The sequence below is a fragment of the Salvelinus fontinalis genome, chromosome 33 (assembly GCF_029448725.1).
Source record: "Salvelinus fontinalis isolate EN_2023a chromosome 33, ASM2944872v1, whole genome shotgun sequence".
NCBI classification, from domain to species: domain Eukaryota; kingdom Metazoa; phylum Chordata; class Actinopteri; order Salmoniformes; family Salmonidae; genus Salvelinus; species Salvelinus fontinalis.
Genome location: NC_074697.1, coordinates 8,977,926 through 8,995,166, shown reverse-complemented (window position 1 = coordinate 8,995,166; position 17,241 = coordinate 8,977,926). Strand labels below are relative to the sequence as shown.

The 17,241-nt window shown below is 45.4% G+C and overlaps 1 protein-coding gene across 12 annotated transcripts in view; it reads left to right on the top strand.

Moving 5' to 3' along the window:
* Nucleotides 1-17,241, top strand: part of robo2 (roundabout, axon guidance receptor, homolog 2 (Drosophila)) — a 768,110-nt gene that overhangs the window by 717,748 nt on the left and 33,121 nt on the right. For 8 of the 12 annotated variants that reach the window (XM_055896664.1, XM_055896669.1, XM_055896663.1 and 5 more), the window contains 3 exons: nucleotides 4,332-4,459; nucleotides 12,329-12,601; nucleotides 14,279-14,404. In XM_055896664.1, the coding sequence (XP_055752639.1) occupies nucleotides 4,332-4,459; nucleotides 12,329-12,601; nucleotides 14,279-14,404 (527 nt within the window). The remainder of the gene's footprint in view (nucleotides 1-4,331; nucleotides 4,460-12,328; nucleotides 12,602-14,278; nucleotides 14,405-17,241) is intronic. The other 4 variants (XM_055896667.1, XM_055896674.1, XM_055896672.1 and 1 more) reach the window with 1 other exon arrangement.

The following is a 17,241-nucleotide window of genomic DNA, read 5'->3' as shown; positions in this document are numbered from 1 at the left end:
CCATTACCTGACCATGTCCTGGGGCTCTCCCCTCCCCCTCATCTTCCCCTCCTCTCCCCAGGGCCAGCACATCACGTTACCTCACTGAAGCAGAGACAAAAGCTCTGTTAGGCATGAGGCATGCCACAGCTTTTAAGGGTGCTGGGATGTAGCACTGAGCGTGTCAGAGACTGAGACAGAGACAGAGAAAGAGACTGAAGGGCACTAGCAGTGGGGTGTTGTTGTGCCGTGTTCCCTCTAGCAGAAGCCATCCGGTTGATCATGTGATGCTGCCTGTCTGACCGACCGTGGCAGCCAGCCGTTTCTCAGGGATAAGAGAGCTCTAGCTTGCTGCTGCTGCTGTGGAAACCTTGAACAGCTCAGTTCAACCTCTCATTCCACACTCTGCCGGATGCTTTTGTCTGTAGACAAACAGCACTGTCTTTGAATACTCGCTTTACCCTGGGCAGAAAAATAACACTATTGATACATTTCTAGACTATAGTACATTCAGTATAAAATATGAATCCATCTGTATGGTTCATCCATTGGAAATTAGTGTGGTAACAATGTACTGACACACAAACAAAGACATGTAGCTCCATCTCTCATATCTCATCTAGCTCCATCTGTGTTGCCCGTGGTAACGAGGCTGAGACGTGACTGTACAGTAAAGTGGCCCTAAAGGCCTCCCAGCAGTCACCCGTGACAGGTTCAAGTCCTAATGGGACATTTTGATGGCCCCCACACCCGTGGGAGTGACTCCCAACACCTGTTAAATGGAGCCCCCGTGCATCCATCCCACAGGCTGCAGCAGCCCACCAGTTGATCTGGGAGAGGGGAGAGGGTTTCAGGCGTGGTCTGGAGGAAGGCCAATCAACTAAGGCATCACCACAAGGGGTTGATGGGATCAATGGATGTTAATGAACAAGGTTATGTGTGAATGTGTCTATGTGGGGGAGGAAGAATGATGTGTGTCAATGCAGTGTGTGTGTGTATTAATGTGTGTGTGTGTATTAACGTATGTGTGTAGATTAATGTGTGTGTATGTATTAATGTGTGTGTGTGTGTGTGTGTGTGTATTAATGTGTGTTTGCGTGTATCAATGTGTGTGTGTATTAAAATTTTTGTGTGTGTGTATTACAATATTTTCAGAACCTTGTGGTCATTTTTCAAAACTCTAGACACAAAACTCAAAACGGTCATTACTTGTAACACAGGCTGTCCAATGTTCAAAACATTGCATTGTGCATTCATATCTTTAAAGAAACCTTGCACTTGCAGAATCATTGGTTCAAATAACTTATTTATCATGAAATACCATCGGAACATTCATTTAGATCTCCCACATACAAGATACCGATAGTTTCACTGTGTAGTTGTTCGTACAATCATTACATATTGTAGTACAAAATATGTGATACATGTTTCATTATGCTACTACACGTAAATGCATCACTGTAAAAGGACCAGTAGGGAGAATACTACAGACACAGTGGAATCATTGAACAAAATATTACATTTATGCCTGAAACCATGCTTGAGCATGGTGGAACCTGACATTATCCCACACAATGACATAGGTCATGCCATCAGCTCTACAGACCTGATTTAGCTCATCAAGGAAGGTTACATTCGAACAGCGAATCATGTGGCTGCCTGCAACTCAATATATAGAGTAGAGAGCTTTAGATGTTGTTCGACCAAACATTAGAACGGGCAAGATGCGTAATCTAAGCAACTTTGACCGTGGTATGATTGTTGATGCCATACATGGTGATTCCAGCATCTCAGAAACAGCTGCCTTCCTGGGATTTTTACTCACTACAGTCTCTAGTGTTTACAGAGAATGGTGCGATAAACAAAACACATTCAGTGAGCGGCTGTTCTGTTGGCAAAACACCTTGTTAATGAGAGAGGTCAGAGGAGAATGTCCAGACTCATTCAAGCTAACAGAAAGGCCACAAACGCTCAAATAACAGCTGTTTAAAACAGTGGTGTGCAGAAGGGCATCTCTTAACGTAAAACACCGTGAATAATTCAGGCTGTTGTGGAGGCAAAAGGGGGTCCTACCCAGTACTAGATAGGTGTACCTAATAAAGTGTACAGCAATGTCAAATCTGAAAACATGGTCTGGAAATGTGGTACATGGGACCATAGAAACAGTGTCTGATAAAGAATGATGATGAAATATTACATCCATAGATAATGTAGTCCAATTGGTTCATGTTCCACGAAAATTGGTGTCAATGGATCTCGTTATCCTGAAACTTTCATGATCTAAACATTGAATATTGTTCGTCAGTTTCCGTAAAACTATGCATTAAGAGTAACGCAACCGTTACTTATCATTTTGATCAGTTGTATCAATTGATAGTTAGATCATTGTAATGAAATGAATAGACAGTCATCTCAGATGTAATGTGTGAATTGTATTTTGAAATGGTAGTGCTTTGATGTTAAGTTGTTTCATTTTGAACAGGTGATTTTAGTTCAATTAACAAATGATCTTAGCTTCATGTGTTTGTATCCAAGCAATTGGAAAAAGTGTTAAGAGTTTTGAAAAATTTGCATTTTGATCATTGGTTGTGAGTTTTGTGTCTAGAGTTTTGAAAAATGACATCAATGTCACGATCGTTTGCGTAAACGGACCATGTCGCAGCGTACTTTGAGTTCCACATAATTTATTAAAGAAGTGAAACTTTAGCAAAAACAAAACAATAATGAATAAACGAACCGTGACAGCAATGCAGTGCTAACAGGCAACTAAACATAAACAATATCCCATAACCCACAGGTGGAAAAAATGCAACTTAAGTATGATCCCCAATTAGAGAAAACGATTACCAGCTGCCTCTAATTGGGAATCATACACAAACACCAACATAGAAAATTAAACCTAGAACCCCACATAGAAATAATAAACTAGACTAAAAACCCCATGTCACGCCCTGACCTACTCTACCATAGAAAATACAGGCTTTCTATGGTCAGGACGTGACAGTTCCGAAATTAGTGTCAAAGTGATTGTAAAAAACTGTAATTGGCTCCCGAGTGGCGCAGCATCTAATTCACTTAATCTCAGTGCTAGAGGTGTCACTACAGACCCGGGTTCGTTTCCAGGCTGTATCACAACCGGCCGCGATGTAGAGTCCCATGGGGCGGTGCATAATTGGCCCAGCGTTGTCCGGGTTAGGGTTTGGCCCGGGTAAGCCGTCATTGTAAATAAGATTTTGTTCTTAACTGACTTGCCTAGTTAAATAAAGGTTAAATATAAAAATAATAGTGTGCGTGTGTGTGTGTGTGTGTGTGTGTGTGTGTGTGTGTGTGTGTGTGTGTGTGTGTGTGTGTGTGTGTGTGTGTGTGTGTGTGTGTGTATTAATGTATATGTATTAATGTATACGTATTAATGTGTGTGTGTGTGTATTAATGTGTGTGTATTAATGTGTGTGTGTATTGATGTGTGTGTTTATTAATGTGTATGTGTGTGTGTATTAATGTGTTAATGTGTGTGTGTGTTTGTGTATTATTGTGTTGGTGTGTGTATTAATGTGTGTGTGAAATTAATGTGTAGGTGTATTAATGAATGTGTGTGTGTGTGTGTGTGTGTGTGTGTGTGTGTGTGTGTGTGTGTGTGTGTGTGTGTGTGTGTGTGTGTGTGTGTGTGTGTGTGTGTGTGTGTGTGTGTGTGTGTGTCTCTGTGTGTGTGTGTGTGTGTGTGTGTGTGTGTGTGTGTGTGTGTGTGTGTGTGTGTGTGTGTGTGTGTGTGTGTGTGTGTGTGTGTCTCTGTGTGTGTGTGTGTGTGTGTGTGTGTGTGTGTGTGTGTGTGTGTGTGTGTGTGTGTGTGTGTGTGTGTGTGTGTGTGTGTGTGTGTGTGTGTGTGCCAGAGTGAGACAAAGACACAACAGGAGAAAAGGACAGATACAGAGCAGTGTTGTCTGAATGAATTCTAACTTTAAATGAGAGGCACATAGTGTACATCCAGTTTCTGAATTATCTCATTAGTACTGGAGGCTCACTGCCAGCTTACCCCCCCCCACACACACACACACATATACTCACACACACACACACACACACACACTACCATTAGAACATATGTATGATTTCATACCTTCGTAATGGCTCCCTGCTGATTCCCTGTCAGGTTTTTATTAATTATTTCTCAATCCAGTCAAGAAACATGAGACGCTTCCATAATTCAAAAATACACATTCCATAAATGATAGAGTGTTTTCACTATATTCAGAGATTTATTCAAAGATGTAGAGTATTCATGGACAACTTTTACCTATTACTATTCCTAACTATGCCCATTTTCCATGTCTAACAACCCCTGTGTTTCTTCCTAGCCGACCAGGCCTGCTGAATGCCAGTGACCCAGGCTACCCGTGGCTGGCAGACTCCTGGCCTGCAACCAGCCTGCCTGTCAATAGTGGCTCCGGGGGACCCAACGACCTCAGTAACTTTGGCAGAGGAGGTGAGAGATTTGGGTCTGTCCTATACTATATATATATATATATATAGAGAGAGAGAGAGAGAGGCCCCTTCAAAAAACAAATGTCCTCACCTTGCCCCCGACACACCATATGTCCTGAAACATCTCCACACTTTTCTTTTTATAATTTTATAGAACTCAAATTCCACCGAGACAATAATGTCATTAACCTGGCGTACACAGAAAACACATGAACCACAGTTTTACTCATGACACAGAAAGGACACCCCTGCCCGACTCCCGGTTCAACCCGTGCCAACCAGCTGTTAGTGGCCAGGGCTTCATGTAGAACCCTCCACTGGAGGTTCCCTGACCTCTCTGGTACTGGGGGTTTGTAGAGCCCCCTCCATCTAAAACCCACCATACTCTACTCCCCACATATCCCTGGCACTGATGTGCCCTCACTCCTGTTTGGCTCCTGATGTTCCTTACCTTAATGCAGAGGTTGTAGAGGGCTTTAAATCCCACCGCCTCAATATCCCCCAGGCTCGGAGTGTTAAAATCTAACAAGTCCTCCAGACTCCCTTGCCAGTCCCCAGTCTCTGCCGTCACCTGCAGCACACTCCCTGCAGTCTCCTGCCCAAAAAAGGCTCAATGGCTTGTGTATACAACTGTCCCGATAGAGGCCATCCTTGTCTAATGCTCTGTCTCACCCAGACTGGCCTACTGAGCCCCCCTCCCAACTTGACCATACATGATGCTCCAGCATACAACATCCTCACACAGGCCAAAAACATTTCCCCAAACCCAAACACAGACATCACATTAAACAGATACTCATTGTCCACTCCATCAAAAGCCTTCTCTTAGTTTAAAGAGACCAGTCCAAAGTTCACATTAGAAACTCTCAACATGTCCCTGATTAAGAAGAAGTTGTCCGTGACTGAGCGTCCCAGTACACTATATGTCTGGTCCTTGTGTACGTTAAATTCCAGATGGGACAAAAGTCTTTTAGTGAGGACCTTGGAAAATATCTTGTGTTCCGCACAGAGCAATGCCACAAGTCCCCTTTTTTGGGTAAGAGAGTCAGAGCCGCCCGAAGACAGCTCATCGGCAACTCTCCTACCCCGACGCACTCACGCAGCACGCAAAATAAGTCCAGTGAAATTAAAAAACTCCACTGGGAGTCCATCGACCCCGGTGGCACGGCCGAGGGACATCTGGGTTACGGCCTCTGCCAGTTCATGGGACAACAGAGGAATGTCCATTTCATCCCTCTGTGCCAGAGCGAGCTTAGGGAGTTCTGCAAACAAAACCTGAGCACACATAGGATCCCATAGTTCTGCCCTATACAACTCAGTTTAAAACAGAGGTCACCCGCTCATCCGACAGCCGTAGACAATGCATACCCTTGGCTTCACCGCTCTGTCTTTCCAAACCAAAGAAGAAGGAGCTGGGAGCATCCATCTCCTTGAGCATGGAGAACCTGGCTCGTACAAGTGTTCCCTTTGCTTTAACCTGGAAAAAGCTGCCCAGGTCCCTACGTAATTCAGCTAAATTAGCCTGGAGGCCTACATTGCCTTGCCCCACCATCTCTCCTCCACCTCACTGATAATACACTCAAGTTCCCACAATACTATCCTAGCCTCTGAGGATGAGAGAGCTGTATACTGTTGACAGAAAAGCCGAAATTGTACTTTTCCCAACATCCCACCATTGACTCAGAGACTCATAAACCTCTCTTAGCTGCCCCCAGCTTTCCCAAAAAGTCTGGAAACCTGAGCAAAAGTAGCATCTTGTAAGAGCTTTACATTCATTTACATTTACATTTACATTTAAGTCATTTAGCAGACGCTCTTATCCAGAGCGACTTACAAATTGGTGCATTCACCTTATGACATCCAGTGGAACAGCCACTTTACAATAGTGCATCTAGATCTTTTAAGGGGGGGGGGGGGGGGGCAGAAGGATTGCTTTATCCTAGGTATTCCTTGAAGAGGTGGGGTTTCAGGTGTCTTCCAATAAGATGCATGACGAGGCCCTGGTGAAAACGACAGTCGAGCCAAGTTATGTGTTGATCCGAAATGGTACCACACAACCGCCTATTGCTCTGATTCCTGGACATGTAAAACCTATCGAGTCGGGCTGCACTCACCCTAGCCCCAAAGACCTTCACATATGTATACTATCTTGTGTTGGGATGTCTAGTTCTCCAAACATCCACTAGGTCAAACTGATTAATGATGTCCCTTAACAGCTCCACTGAGCCTGAATGAGGCTCCTCCCCATTTCTGTGTTTAATCAAATTCATTGTACCATTAATCTCCCCACCGACCACCAGGCTCTCCACAGGCACTACCTGTGAGAGTTCCTGTCTAAGACACCCCAACAGAAGTCCCCTCTCTCTCCCTGTGTTAGGCCAAAACCCCTGTTATTCATTTCTGCTTTTACTAGACGCACTCTACCCCTACACACCTCCTTTGAGCAGCAAATTGTTACATCCAAACCCGGTGCAAAAAGGACTGCCACCCCTGCACTAATATTTGTTCCATGGCTCAGCACATTTACCCCTTTCCACCAGATCCCCCAATCGACTTCATTCACCACGTCAATATGCATCTCATGCTGGAAACAACAACTGTACTTTTTTTTGTTTTACATATTCACCCAACAGACTCCTCTTTCCCGCATCTCTGGCACCATTTATATTAAGTGAGCTTATCTGAAGAGTCTCCATAAGAAGTGGGAGAAAAGCCTGCAAAGAAAGAGACCAATTGCGAAGCTCAAAAATCCCCAGTGCCAGAAAAAAATTATTCATCTAAACAGCATCTGAAGGTCGACCCTTACTCACTGTTGTGACCCACTTCCTCAACCTAAACCGTTCCCTTGGTGAAAGGAAACCATGCCTTCATTTTTCATAGCATGCTGTACTGGTCTTAAAAACTTTCCCGGATTGTAAAAAAAACCTTTAAGATGAACCTTTTTCCCTATAGTTTCATTCAGGAATCTTGACAGTTCCCTCACTGTGTACTTTGATCCCTCTGCCTGACTGGCTGTCAGCTCTGGACCCATTAAGGAGGAGTCTGAAAAGAAAGCCTCCTCATCGTCCTCTTCCTCAGTCTCACCTTCATCCTCCTCATCTCCATATCCCATGTTGACCATCTGCCCTTTCTCTCTGGTCAGGGCCTCCCCCCCAGCACAAGGCAAAAGTTTCTTGGTGCCTTTGACTACACCAGCCTCTCCCTTCCCAAAACCTTTTTCTCCCCCTTTTTCCTGACAAGACCCAACGTCAGCTACACCACCATCTATAGCATGATTAGACCCAACGTCAGCTACACCACCATCTATAGCATGACAAGATCCAACGTCAGCTACACCACCATCTATAGCATGACTAGACCCAGCCTTATCTATACCACCGTCTATAACCTGACTAGATCCAGCCTTATCTACACCACCATCTATAACCTGACTAGACCCAGCCTTATCTATACCACCGACTATAGCCTGACTAGACCCAGTCTTATCTATACCACCGTCTATAACCTGACTAGACCCAGCCTCATCTACACCACCATCTATAACCTGACTAGACCCAGCCTTATCTACACCACCGTCTATAACCTGACTAGACGCAGCCTTATCTACACCACCATCTATAACCTGACTAGACCCAGCCTTATCTATACCACCGTCTATAACCTGACTAGACCCAGCCTCATCTACACCACCATCTATAACCTGACTAGACCCAGCCTTATCTACACCACCGTCTATAACCTGACTAGACGCAGCCTTATCTATACCACCGTCTATAACCTGACTAGACCCAGCCTCATCTACACCACCATCTATAACCTGACTAGACCAAGCCTTATCTACACCACCATCCATGACATGACTAGACCCAGCCTCATCTACACCCTCATCTATAACCTGACTAGACCCAGCCTTATCTATACCACCGTCTATAACCTGACTAGACGCAGCCTTATCTACACCACCATCTATAACCTGACTAGACCCAGCATTATCTATACCACCTTCTATAACCTGACTAGACCCAGCCTCATCTACACCACCATCTATAATCTGACTAGACCAAGCCTTATCTACACCACCATCTATAACCTGACTAGACCCAGCCTCATCTACACCACCATCTATAACCTTTCTAGGCCCAGCCTTATCTACACCACCATCTATAACCTGACTAGGCCCAGCCTTATCTATACCACCGTCTATAACCTGACTAGACCCAGCCTTATCTATACCACCGTCTATAACCTGACTAGACCCAGCCTTATCTATACCACCATCTATAACCTGACTAGACCCTTCCTCTGCTGCCTGTGTCTCATGGCCCCCTGCACATTGATCTCGATTTCCCCCACTTGCGCTCACCTTGTCTTCGGCCTTTATGACCCAAATTCCCACACTCAAAACACTACAGACTATTTGTGCTGGCAAACCCCGCGTACAGCCCCTCCCCGTGCCTGACTTTAAAATGCACATTTAGCTGTTGCTCATTGTTATTCAGAAACATGAACAATTGCCTCTGGAAAAAAAACAAAATGATTAACGGCATCTGAAAACCTGCCGACAGTATATGAAAACCACTAGAAAATGTACCAAAATGATTCAGCTCTTTACGATTTGATCATCCATAATAAACAGAGGCAGATTCACAACTACCACTCTTGTCAAAGGAGTCGAAAGTGGAGACATTGGCAGCAACACATCCCTTACAAATTTACTATTTTCCCACTAAATTTACTCTTTTCATGAACACATCCACAGCTTTGTTCATTCTGGATGCAGAATGTATAATTTCAGCTCCTACCCGTTCACCGTCCGCGAGCAGAACCTCCTCCACCTTAACTCTGTTCTCAGGAACACACCTGAATTCATGCCGTAATGATAGCATCTCCTCCGCACTAGGCTGTGAAGCCATAGCGCACACCACATCGTTCAAACCCTAGGAAACTAAAACTCTGTCCTTTTCCTCCCTAACTTTGAACAAAACCAGTGGGTACCGCTAAACTAACAGAAAAATTGAAAGAAAACACCAAGGAAAGAATCAAGAAAATAAGTAGGGACAAAGCCCTCCACACGGTCTCTCAACTACAAAACACTCCCAGCATGCACTGAGAAAGAGTGACAGGAGAGATAAGAGAGAGGAGAGATAAGAGAGAGGAGAGATAAGTGAGAGGAGAGATAGAAGGGAGAAAGAGGAGATATATAATAGATAAGAGGGAGAGAGAAGAGGTAGGGGAGAGAGAAGAGGTAGGGGAGAGAGAAGAGGGAGACGAGACAGAGGAGAGAGAGCGAAGAAAGAGAGAGGAGAGAGAAGAGGTAGGGGAGAGAGAAGCGAGAGAGGAGCGATAGTAGATATAGTATGAGATGATATCTGCTGATCTGACTCCTCTACTGCTCTTCTGTACTGTACCCTAGCTCAGATGATTCATCATGTCCTCCTCTCACCTCCTAGCTACCAGCCCCACAAAGATGTAAACCTGTATGCGTATTGCATGAGTGTTTTTGGATACACATTTACATACCACATCAGAGGGAAGCTAGCGCGCTAGCAGCAGGGTATAGGCACTGTCACCGCTTGAGTAATGGCAAACAGTCCAGCGTAGTGTCATCAGCCTCAGAGATGAGGATGTGAGACAAGATGGAGGCAATGAAGGGAGGGGGGGGTGAGGGAGGGAGGGAGGGAGGGGGGGGGGGGGTAGGTGAGAAAGAAAGAGAGAGAGGGGAGGGTGAGAAGTCGAGAGAGACAGAAACAGAGTCCACAGTGGCAGAGTACCTGACCAATGTGACTGACCCAAACTTAAGGAAAGCTTTGACTATGTACAGACTCAGTGAGCATAGCCTTGCTATTGAGAAAGGCCGGCGTAGGCAGACATGGCTCTCAAGAGAAGACAGGCTATGTGCACATTGCCCACAAAATGAGGTGGAAACTGAGCTGCACTTCCTAACCTCCTGCCCAATGTATGACCATATTAGAGACACATATTTCCCTCAGATAACACAGATCCACAAAGAATTCGAAAACAAACACGATTTTGATAAACTCCCATATCTACTGGGTGAAATGCCACAGTGTGACATCACTGCAGCAAGATTTGTGACCTGTTGCCTCAAGAAAAGGTCAACCAGTGAAGAACAAACACCATTATAAATACGACTCATATTTATGCTTATTTATTTTCCCTTTTGGACTTTAACCATTTGCACATCATTACAACACTGTATATATACTTAATATGACATTTGGAATGTCTTTATTCTTTTGAAACTTCTGTGAGTGTAACGTTTACTGTAAATTTGTATTGTTTGTTTCACTTTTGTATATTATCTACCTAACTTGCTTTGGCAATGTTAACATATGTTTCCCATGCCAATAAAGCCCCTTGAATTGAATTGAATTTAGAAAGGGGAGAGAGAGAGAGAGAGAGAGAGAGAGAGAGAGAGAGAGAGAGAGAGAGAGAGAGACAGAGACAGAAAAATGGGGAGGGAGGGAGAAAGAGAGTGAGGGGGAGGGGGAGAAAGAGAGATAGAGAGCGAGAGAGAGACAGAGAAATGGGGAGGGAGGGAGCGAGAGAGTGAGGGGGAGGGGGGAGAGAGAGAGATAGAGAGCGAGAGAGAGACAGAAATGGGGAGGGAGGGAGAGAGTGAGGGGGAGGGGGGAGAGAGAGAGATAGAGAGAGAAAGGGGGGATGTGAAAAGATGGTCCCGGGCAGCCAGTCGTGAAGGACAGGGCCAGCTTGACTGCGGACTCTTCTGCTGTGGCTCTACATCATCTCCCCTTCACTGGGCGCTCAAACCCTACAGTACTACTGAGGGGCTGGGCTCACTCACTCACACACACACACACACCCATGCAGAGTGGCACCATTATCCCTCATTGGCAGCAACAAAGGGAGGAGAGAGACAGGAAAACAGAGAGGGAAAGAAGCAGGCTCAGAAGAGAGGGAGAGAGATGGGGGAGAGAGAGAGAGAGAAGGGAGGGAGAGAGAGAGAGGTTGGGGGAGGGAGAGAGAGAGGGGGAGCGAGAGAGAGAGAGAAGGGAGGGATAGAGAGGTTGGGGGAGGGAGAGAGGGGGAGTGAGAGAGAGAGAGAGAAGTGAGGGAGAGAGAGAGAGGTTGGGGGGAGGGAGAGGGGAGCGAGAGAGAGAGAGGTTGGGGGAGGGAGAGAGGGGGAGCGGGAGGGAGAGAGAGAGAGGTTGGGGGGAGCGAGAGAGAGAGAGAGAGAGAAGGGAGGGAGAGAGAGAGAGGTTGGGGGGAGGGAGTGGGGAGCGAGAGAGAGAGAGAGAAGGGAGGGAGAGAGAGAGAGGTTGGGGGGAGGGAGTGGGGAGCGAGAGAGAGAGAGAGAAGGGAGGGAGAGAGAGAGAGGTTGGGGGGAGGGAGAGAGGGGGAGCGAGAGAGAGAGAGAGAAGGGAGGGAGAGAGAGAGAGGTTGGGGGGAGGGAGAGAGGGGGAGCGACAGAGAGAGAGAGGCCCAAGGTTGTGAAGTCAGCCGCTGGAATTTGAATGCATGAATAAGTGGGGATGGATTTTTCAATAAGATGAATATGTTAAACTGGATGTTAAGAGCTGAGTTGATGTCAAAGCGTTGAGATGCTCAGGGTAAATCCCTCACACCCCTGGGACTGTTCCTGACTGAACCCAGGGTCACTCTGATCTGATTCATAGTTAGACATAGACACCGCTCCACATAGACACCGATCCACTCATAATCTATCTTGAAGAGCCGCCTTGTTCATCAATGACTCTAAACATCACTTTACCTTTCTATTTTCTATTCAAATACAATTATAGTTGATTTTCACACAGTATTTGTCATTGAAGCCCAAACCACAGTCTTCTAAACTGACCCCTATTCTCTCTCCCTGTGTCTCCTCCAGACACCAGTAGTAATGGGGATAAGTCCGGCACCATGCTGTCTGACGGAGCCATCTATAGCAGTATAGACTTCACCACCAAGGCTAACTACAACAGCCCCAGCCAGGGCTCCCAGGGAGCCACCCCCTATGCCACCACACAGATCCTTCACTCCAGTAGCATCCATGAGCTGGCTGTGGACCTCCCCGAGGCCCAGTGGAAGGCCTCCATCCAGGCCAAACAGGAAATGGCCAACCTGGGGTACTCCCTGCCCGACAAGAACTCCTGCAACAACAGTGAGTGGGATGGAGTGTGTGTGTGTGTGTGTGTGTGTGTGTGTGTGTGTGTGTGTGTGTGTGTGTGTGTGTGTGTGTGTGTGTGTGTGTGTGTGTGTGTGTGTGTGTGTGTGTGTGTGTGTGTGTGTGTGTGTGTGTGTGTGTGTGTGTGTGTGTGTGTGTTGGAAGGGAGTGTGCGTTGGAAGGGAGTGTGTGTGTGAAGGGAGTGTGTGTGTGTGTGTGTGTGTGCGTGCGTGTGCGTGTTGGAAGGGAGTGTGTGTGTGTGCGTGTGTTGGAAGGGAGTGTGTGTGTGTGTGTGTGTGTGTGTGTGTGTGTGTGTGTGTGTGTGTGTGTGTGTGTGTGTGTGTGTGTGTGTGTGTGTGTGTGTGTGTGTGTGTGTGTGTGTGTTGGAAGGGAGTGTGTGTGTGTGTTGGAAGGGAGTGTGTGTGTGTGTGTGTGTGCACATGTCATACAGAAGGTGAGACTTCTCATATTTCCCTGCCATGCGAAATCCTAACTCAACTCAACACAGCCCTATGATACATGACAATATTAGCCTTAACCATCATGGCCTCACTTCTCCTACTGTGAGTGTATGACCCCAGTACAAATCACTGCTGAGTCAGTATGGAGTGTTTCATATGATACCCCAGTTCACCCCTGTTTATAAGCCATGGGTTTACTGTGCCCTGACAGTAGTTTAGACTTTAATACTCACAATCTGTCTCTGCAGCCCATTCCAGCTCCACTGTCCGTGACCGCCTGATTCTATTTTAAGGACTCATTTTCCCCTTGCTGCCATTCAGTCTTGGTCACTTTCCAAGGTTAAATAAACACCTGATGAAGGGCCAGGGAGCTGACTAAAGCATCCATTTTCTCCAATTTTGGATTATGTTACTTCCTCTGTTCTAACTAATTGCCTATCCTCTTTAGCACAACTAATATTTAAGAAAATAATCCAACTTAATTATAATGGATTTGATAGAGTACTTTTCTGAAAGCCTTGTGGAGATTCCTGTTTCAGGACTAATGAGTTTTCTGAGACTCTTTCGATATATTCATGGTCTCATTCTCTAGAGGTTTAAAGTAGATTCAGTATATTGTTTGTGCTCATAATGTAACTCAATTTCCGATCCTTTGCTGTCTTGCATTATTTTAAAAGTAACAATTGATTGTATCTCAAAGCAATGCTACATTAAATAAGTTGCAGCTGCTACAAGTGGATTTATCTCTCCCATCTCATGAATGGATAATCACTTGGCTTTCTTCCAAAATATTTGTTTCCTCATATTTTTTGGGGTCAAAGTCAAAAACTTTATATATATATATAAAATAAAAGATGCGTCACAAACAAAGGCTAAATGTTTCACTGAGTGAATGTGACCGTGAGTGGGTGGTGGGTGGTGGGTGGGTGAGTGAGAAAGTGGGTGAGTGAGTGATTAATGTGAGAGAGGCAGAAAGAGAGAAAAATAGAGAGAGAGAGAGAGAGAGAGAAATAGAGAGAAATATATAGAGAGAGAGAGAGAGTGAGAGAGCGAGAGAGAGAGAGAGAGAACAAATGTCAAGATGGCTGACTAGAAGAGGTGTGTATGAGTGGAGAATGTTCACTGCTTGCCTGCTGATCTAACTGCATGTTCTGCATGTGCTTCAGCCAATCACCTGATGCCACTGTATATTTTTACCCTTTAACCCCACTAGCACTCCTTTTCATTCCTGACTACCGATTGGCCGAGGGATTGTCTAATAGAATGCCACACAACCAATCACAAGATTTCAGCACCACCAGCTCTCACAACAGCTCAGATCGAAGCGGCAGCCTATCAGGTTGGTTTCTGATGTGGCAGGCAGGGATGTGATTGGTCTTCCTACTCCAACATTCTGGGATAACTCAAGGACTGCCATTTAAACGACTGTATCAGTGATTGAGTTGTTAATTGCTTTATGGATCTCTTTTGCATGTGCAAAACCCAACGTCTGTCTTTATTAACCCGCTCCTCCTCCTCACCACTGTTACTTTGCTCCCACTGCTAATACTCACAACGAATAAACGATGCACGCATTTACAGGCCGGCGTTGATCGCTGACATCAACCACATTGTCAATGTGCGGTCTAGATGATGTAACGTTATGTGCAGCAGCAATACTCTATTTACATGCAGTGAAGTGCTTTGTCCTCCAGATTAGATTAGAAACAAGCTCTAATCTTCCCTTTAAAGAGAGAAAGTGAGGATTTATACTAATAGAACAGGGCTCCAGGCTTCCTAGCTGGGCTTTACTCCATCACGGCTGGGCCTTGTGACAGGCTTTGTCTCTCACCAGGAGCTTGAGAGCAGATGAGAATTTGGGCAACGGGACTCCTTCAGACAGTTGGAGTGGTGCATTGTGAGACCACACACACACGCACGCACGCACACACACACACACGCGCGCGTGCGCACACACACACACACACACACACCATCTGAGATGCTTGGCTGACTAAAATGGTGAGAATGTCTCCCATTTTCCCTCTTCTTCTAATGGTACCTGACCACAGTAAAATTTTATAGGGCACAGAGGCAGCCCTCCTCTCTACCTCCCCTCCCCTACCCTCCTATCTGATCTCTAATCCAATGCAATGGCTGGCAGACATTAGGCTGGAGAGAAGAGGCAGTCTGGAGTGGTCATGTCTTCCACCTGACATAGACACAGGCATCCCATAGACCCCAGGCAGGTCAGTCACTCTGCTGGAGGTAGAGAGGAAGAGATGGCACAGGAGAGGAATGGCACCCGTTTCAAAACAACCGGATATACACTATTGTCCAAAAGTTTGGGGTCACTTAGAAATGGCATTGTGTTTGAAAGAAAGGGTCATTTTTTGTCCATTAAAATAACATCAAATTGATCAGAAATACGGTGTATACAATGTTAATGTTGTAAATGCTGGAAACTGATTTTTTACGGAATATCTACATAGGCGTACAGAGGCCCATTATCAGCAACCATCACTCCTGTGTTCCAATGGCACGTTGTGTTAGCTAATCCAAGTTTATAATTTTAAAATATTTTTACAATATTAACAATGTTTACACTGTATTTCTGATCGATTTGATGTTATTTTAATGGACAAAACATTTCCTTTTCCTTCAAAAACAAACCATTTCTAAGTGACCTCAAACTTTTGAACAATAGTGTATATATCGAAGGAAAGAAGGAGAGAGAGAGAGAGATGCATTCTGTAGTGCTCATATGAGAAATGCAGATAGAGGCTCATTTTGCATCAACACAGAGAGGCCAGGGGACAAGAAGCCCTTGATTATGTTAAGCTAACATGTGTATTTCGTTTGGTAGCCTCAGGGTATCTTTCCTTGAAATGTCAGGGATTTAGAGCATATTGGTCCTACTAATTAAATTCACCTGTATAGGAATTCAATTGGGACTGTACCTATGCACTTCCCCCTCCGTGGTAGACCTCAAGAAATAATATCATCCCAGAGATGTATTGTGTACTGTGAGGCATGCTATACACACTGGTTTAATAAGAGGCCCTGGTTGAAGTGAAACAGCATCCTATTAAATATGCATTTATCTAATTTATCTCTATCCATCTGTGGCTTATCTCTCTATACGACGCAATGTTTCTCTACGAGGACTAAACCATAACGGAATACACAGCAGAGTTCTGACAGAATAACGTATTATAGGTAAAGAACTTCAATGGCCAGAGTTTGGATGGCAATGAAGGGAACTTTACTGCATTTCCTGTTTTGAAGTCAACTGATGAAAAAGTAGACGTTTGAAAAGGAACGAAGTGAAAAGAGCAGCACAGTGCCTCGCTTCAAGGAGCTGGGGGAGGAAATAATGAACGTTAGGTCTGAGATAGGAACCAGATGAAGAGGAACAGAAATAGAGCAGCTTTCAGGGTAGCGTGGGTCTCCACTGGGGATGTGGTGGTGTTGCTCATTAACATCTACACTACTGGAGGAGAGGAGAGGAGGAGAGGAGAGGAGGAGAGCAGGAGAGGTGGAGAGCAGGAGAGGAGAGGAGGAGAGCAGGAGAGGAGGAGGGGAGGAGAGCACGAGAGGAGGAGAGCAGGAGAGGTGGAGAGCAGGAGAGGAGAGAGGAGGAGAGCAGGAGAGGTGGAGAGCAGGATAGGAGTGAGGAGGAGAGGTACTAGCTAGTGAGCTCCATGATCCCTGTATTATCTCATTCTGGAACCCAGGAGAAGGGTTATGTTCTCACTGTTCTTAGAGTGGTGTCCTCCATCTCTACTTCCCCCCTCTCCTCCAACTTTAGACTGCCCCAGTCCTAATGAGCTTCATGGCTCAGGGCTGTAGGTGGCTCAGTTTTGATGATCTAGTCTGCTGCATCATCCACCCACATACCAAACACATTGGAATGATTTCACAAATAGGCACACTTGCTAGTTATCTGTCCAGCAGGGTATTCCCCCATGTGTCCAATCTCATATAGACTTTCCTCTCTACTGTTATTATAAGCCCATAATACAGTGGTATTCAAGTATTCTAAGAAGGTACTTCCCTGAAAATCCTGTCTGATCTATTCGCTCAGTGCCATGTGTTTAAATCTGGATGTGGAGTCCTTTCTTCTGGACTCTCCTTTCTGAAGCTCTGCCTGTGTCTCTCACTCAGCGCTGAGGCACTAAATAAACACAGAGACAG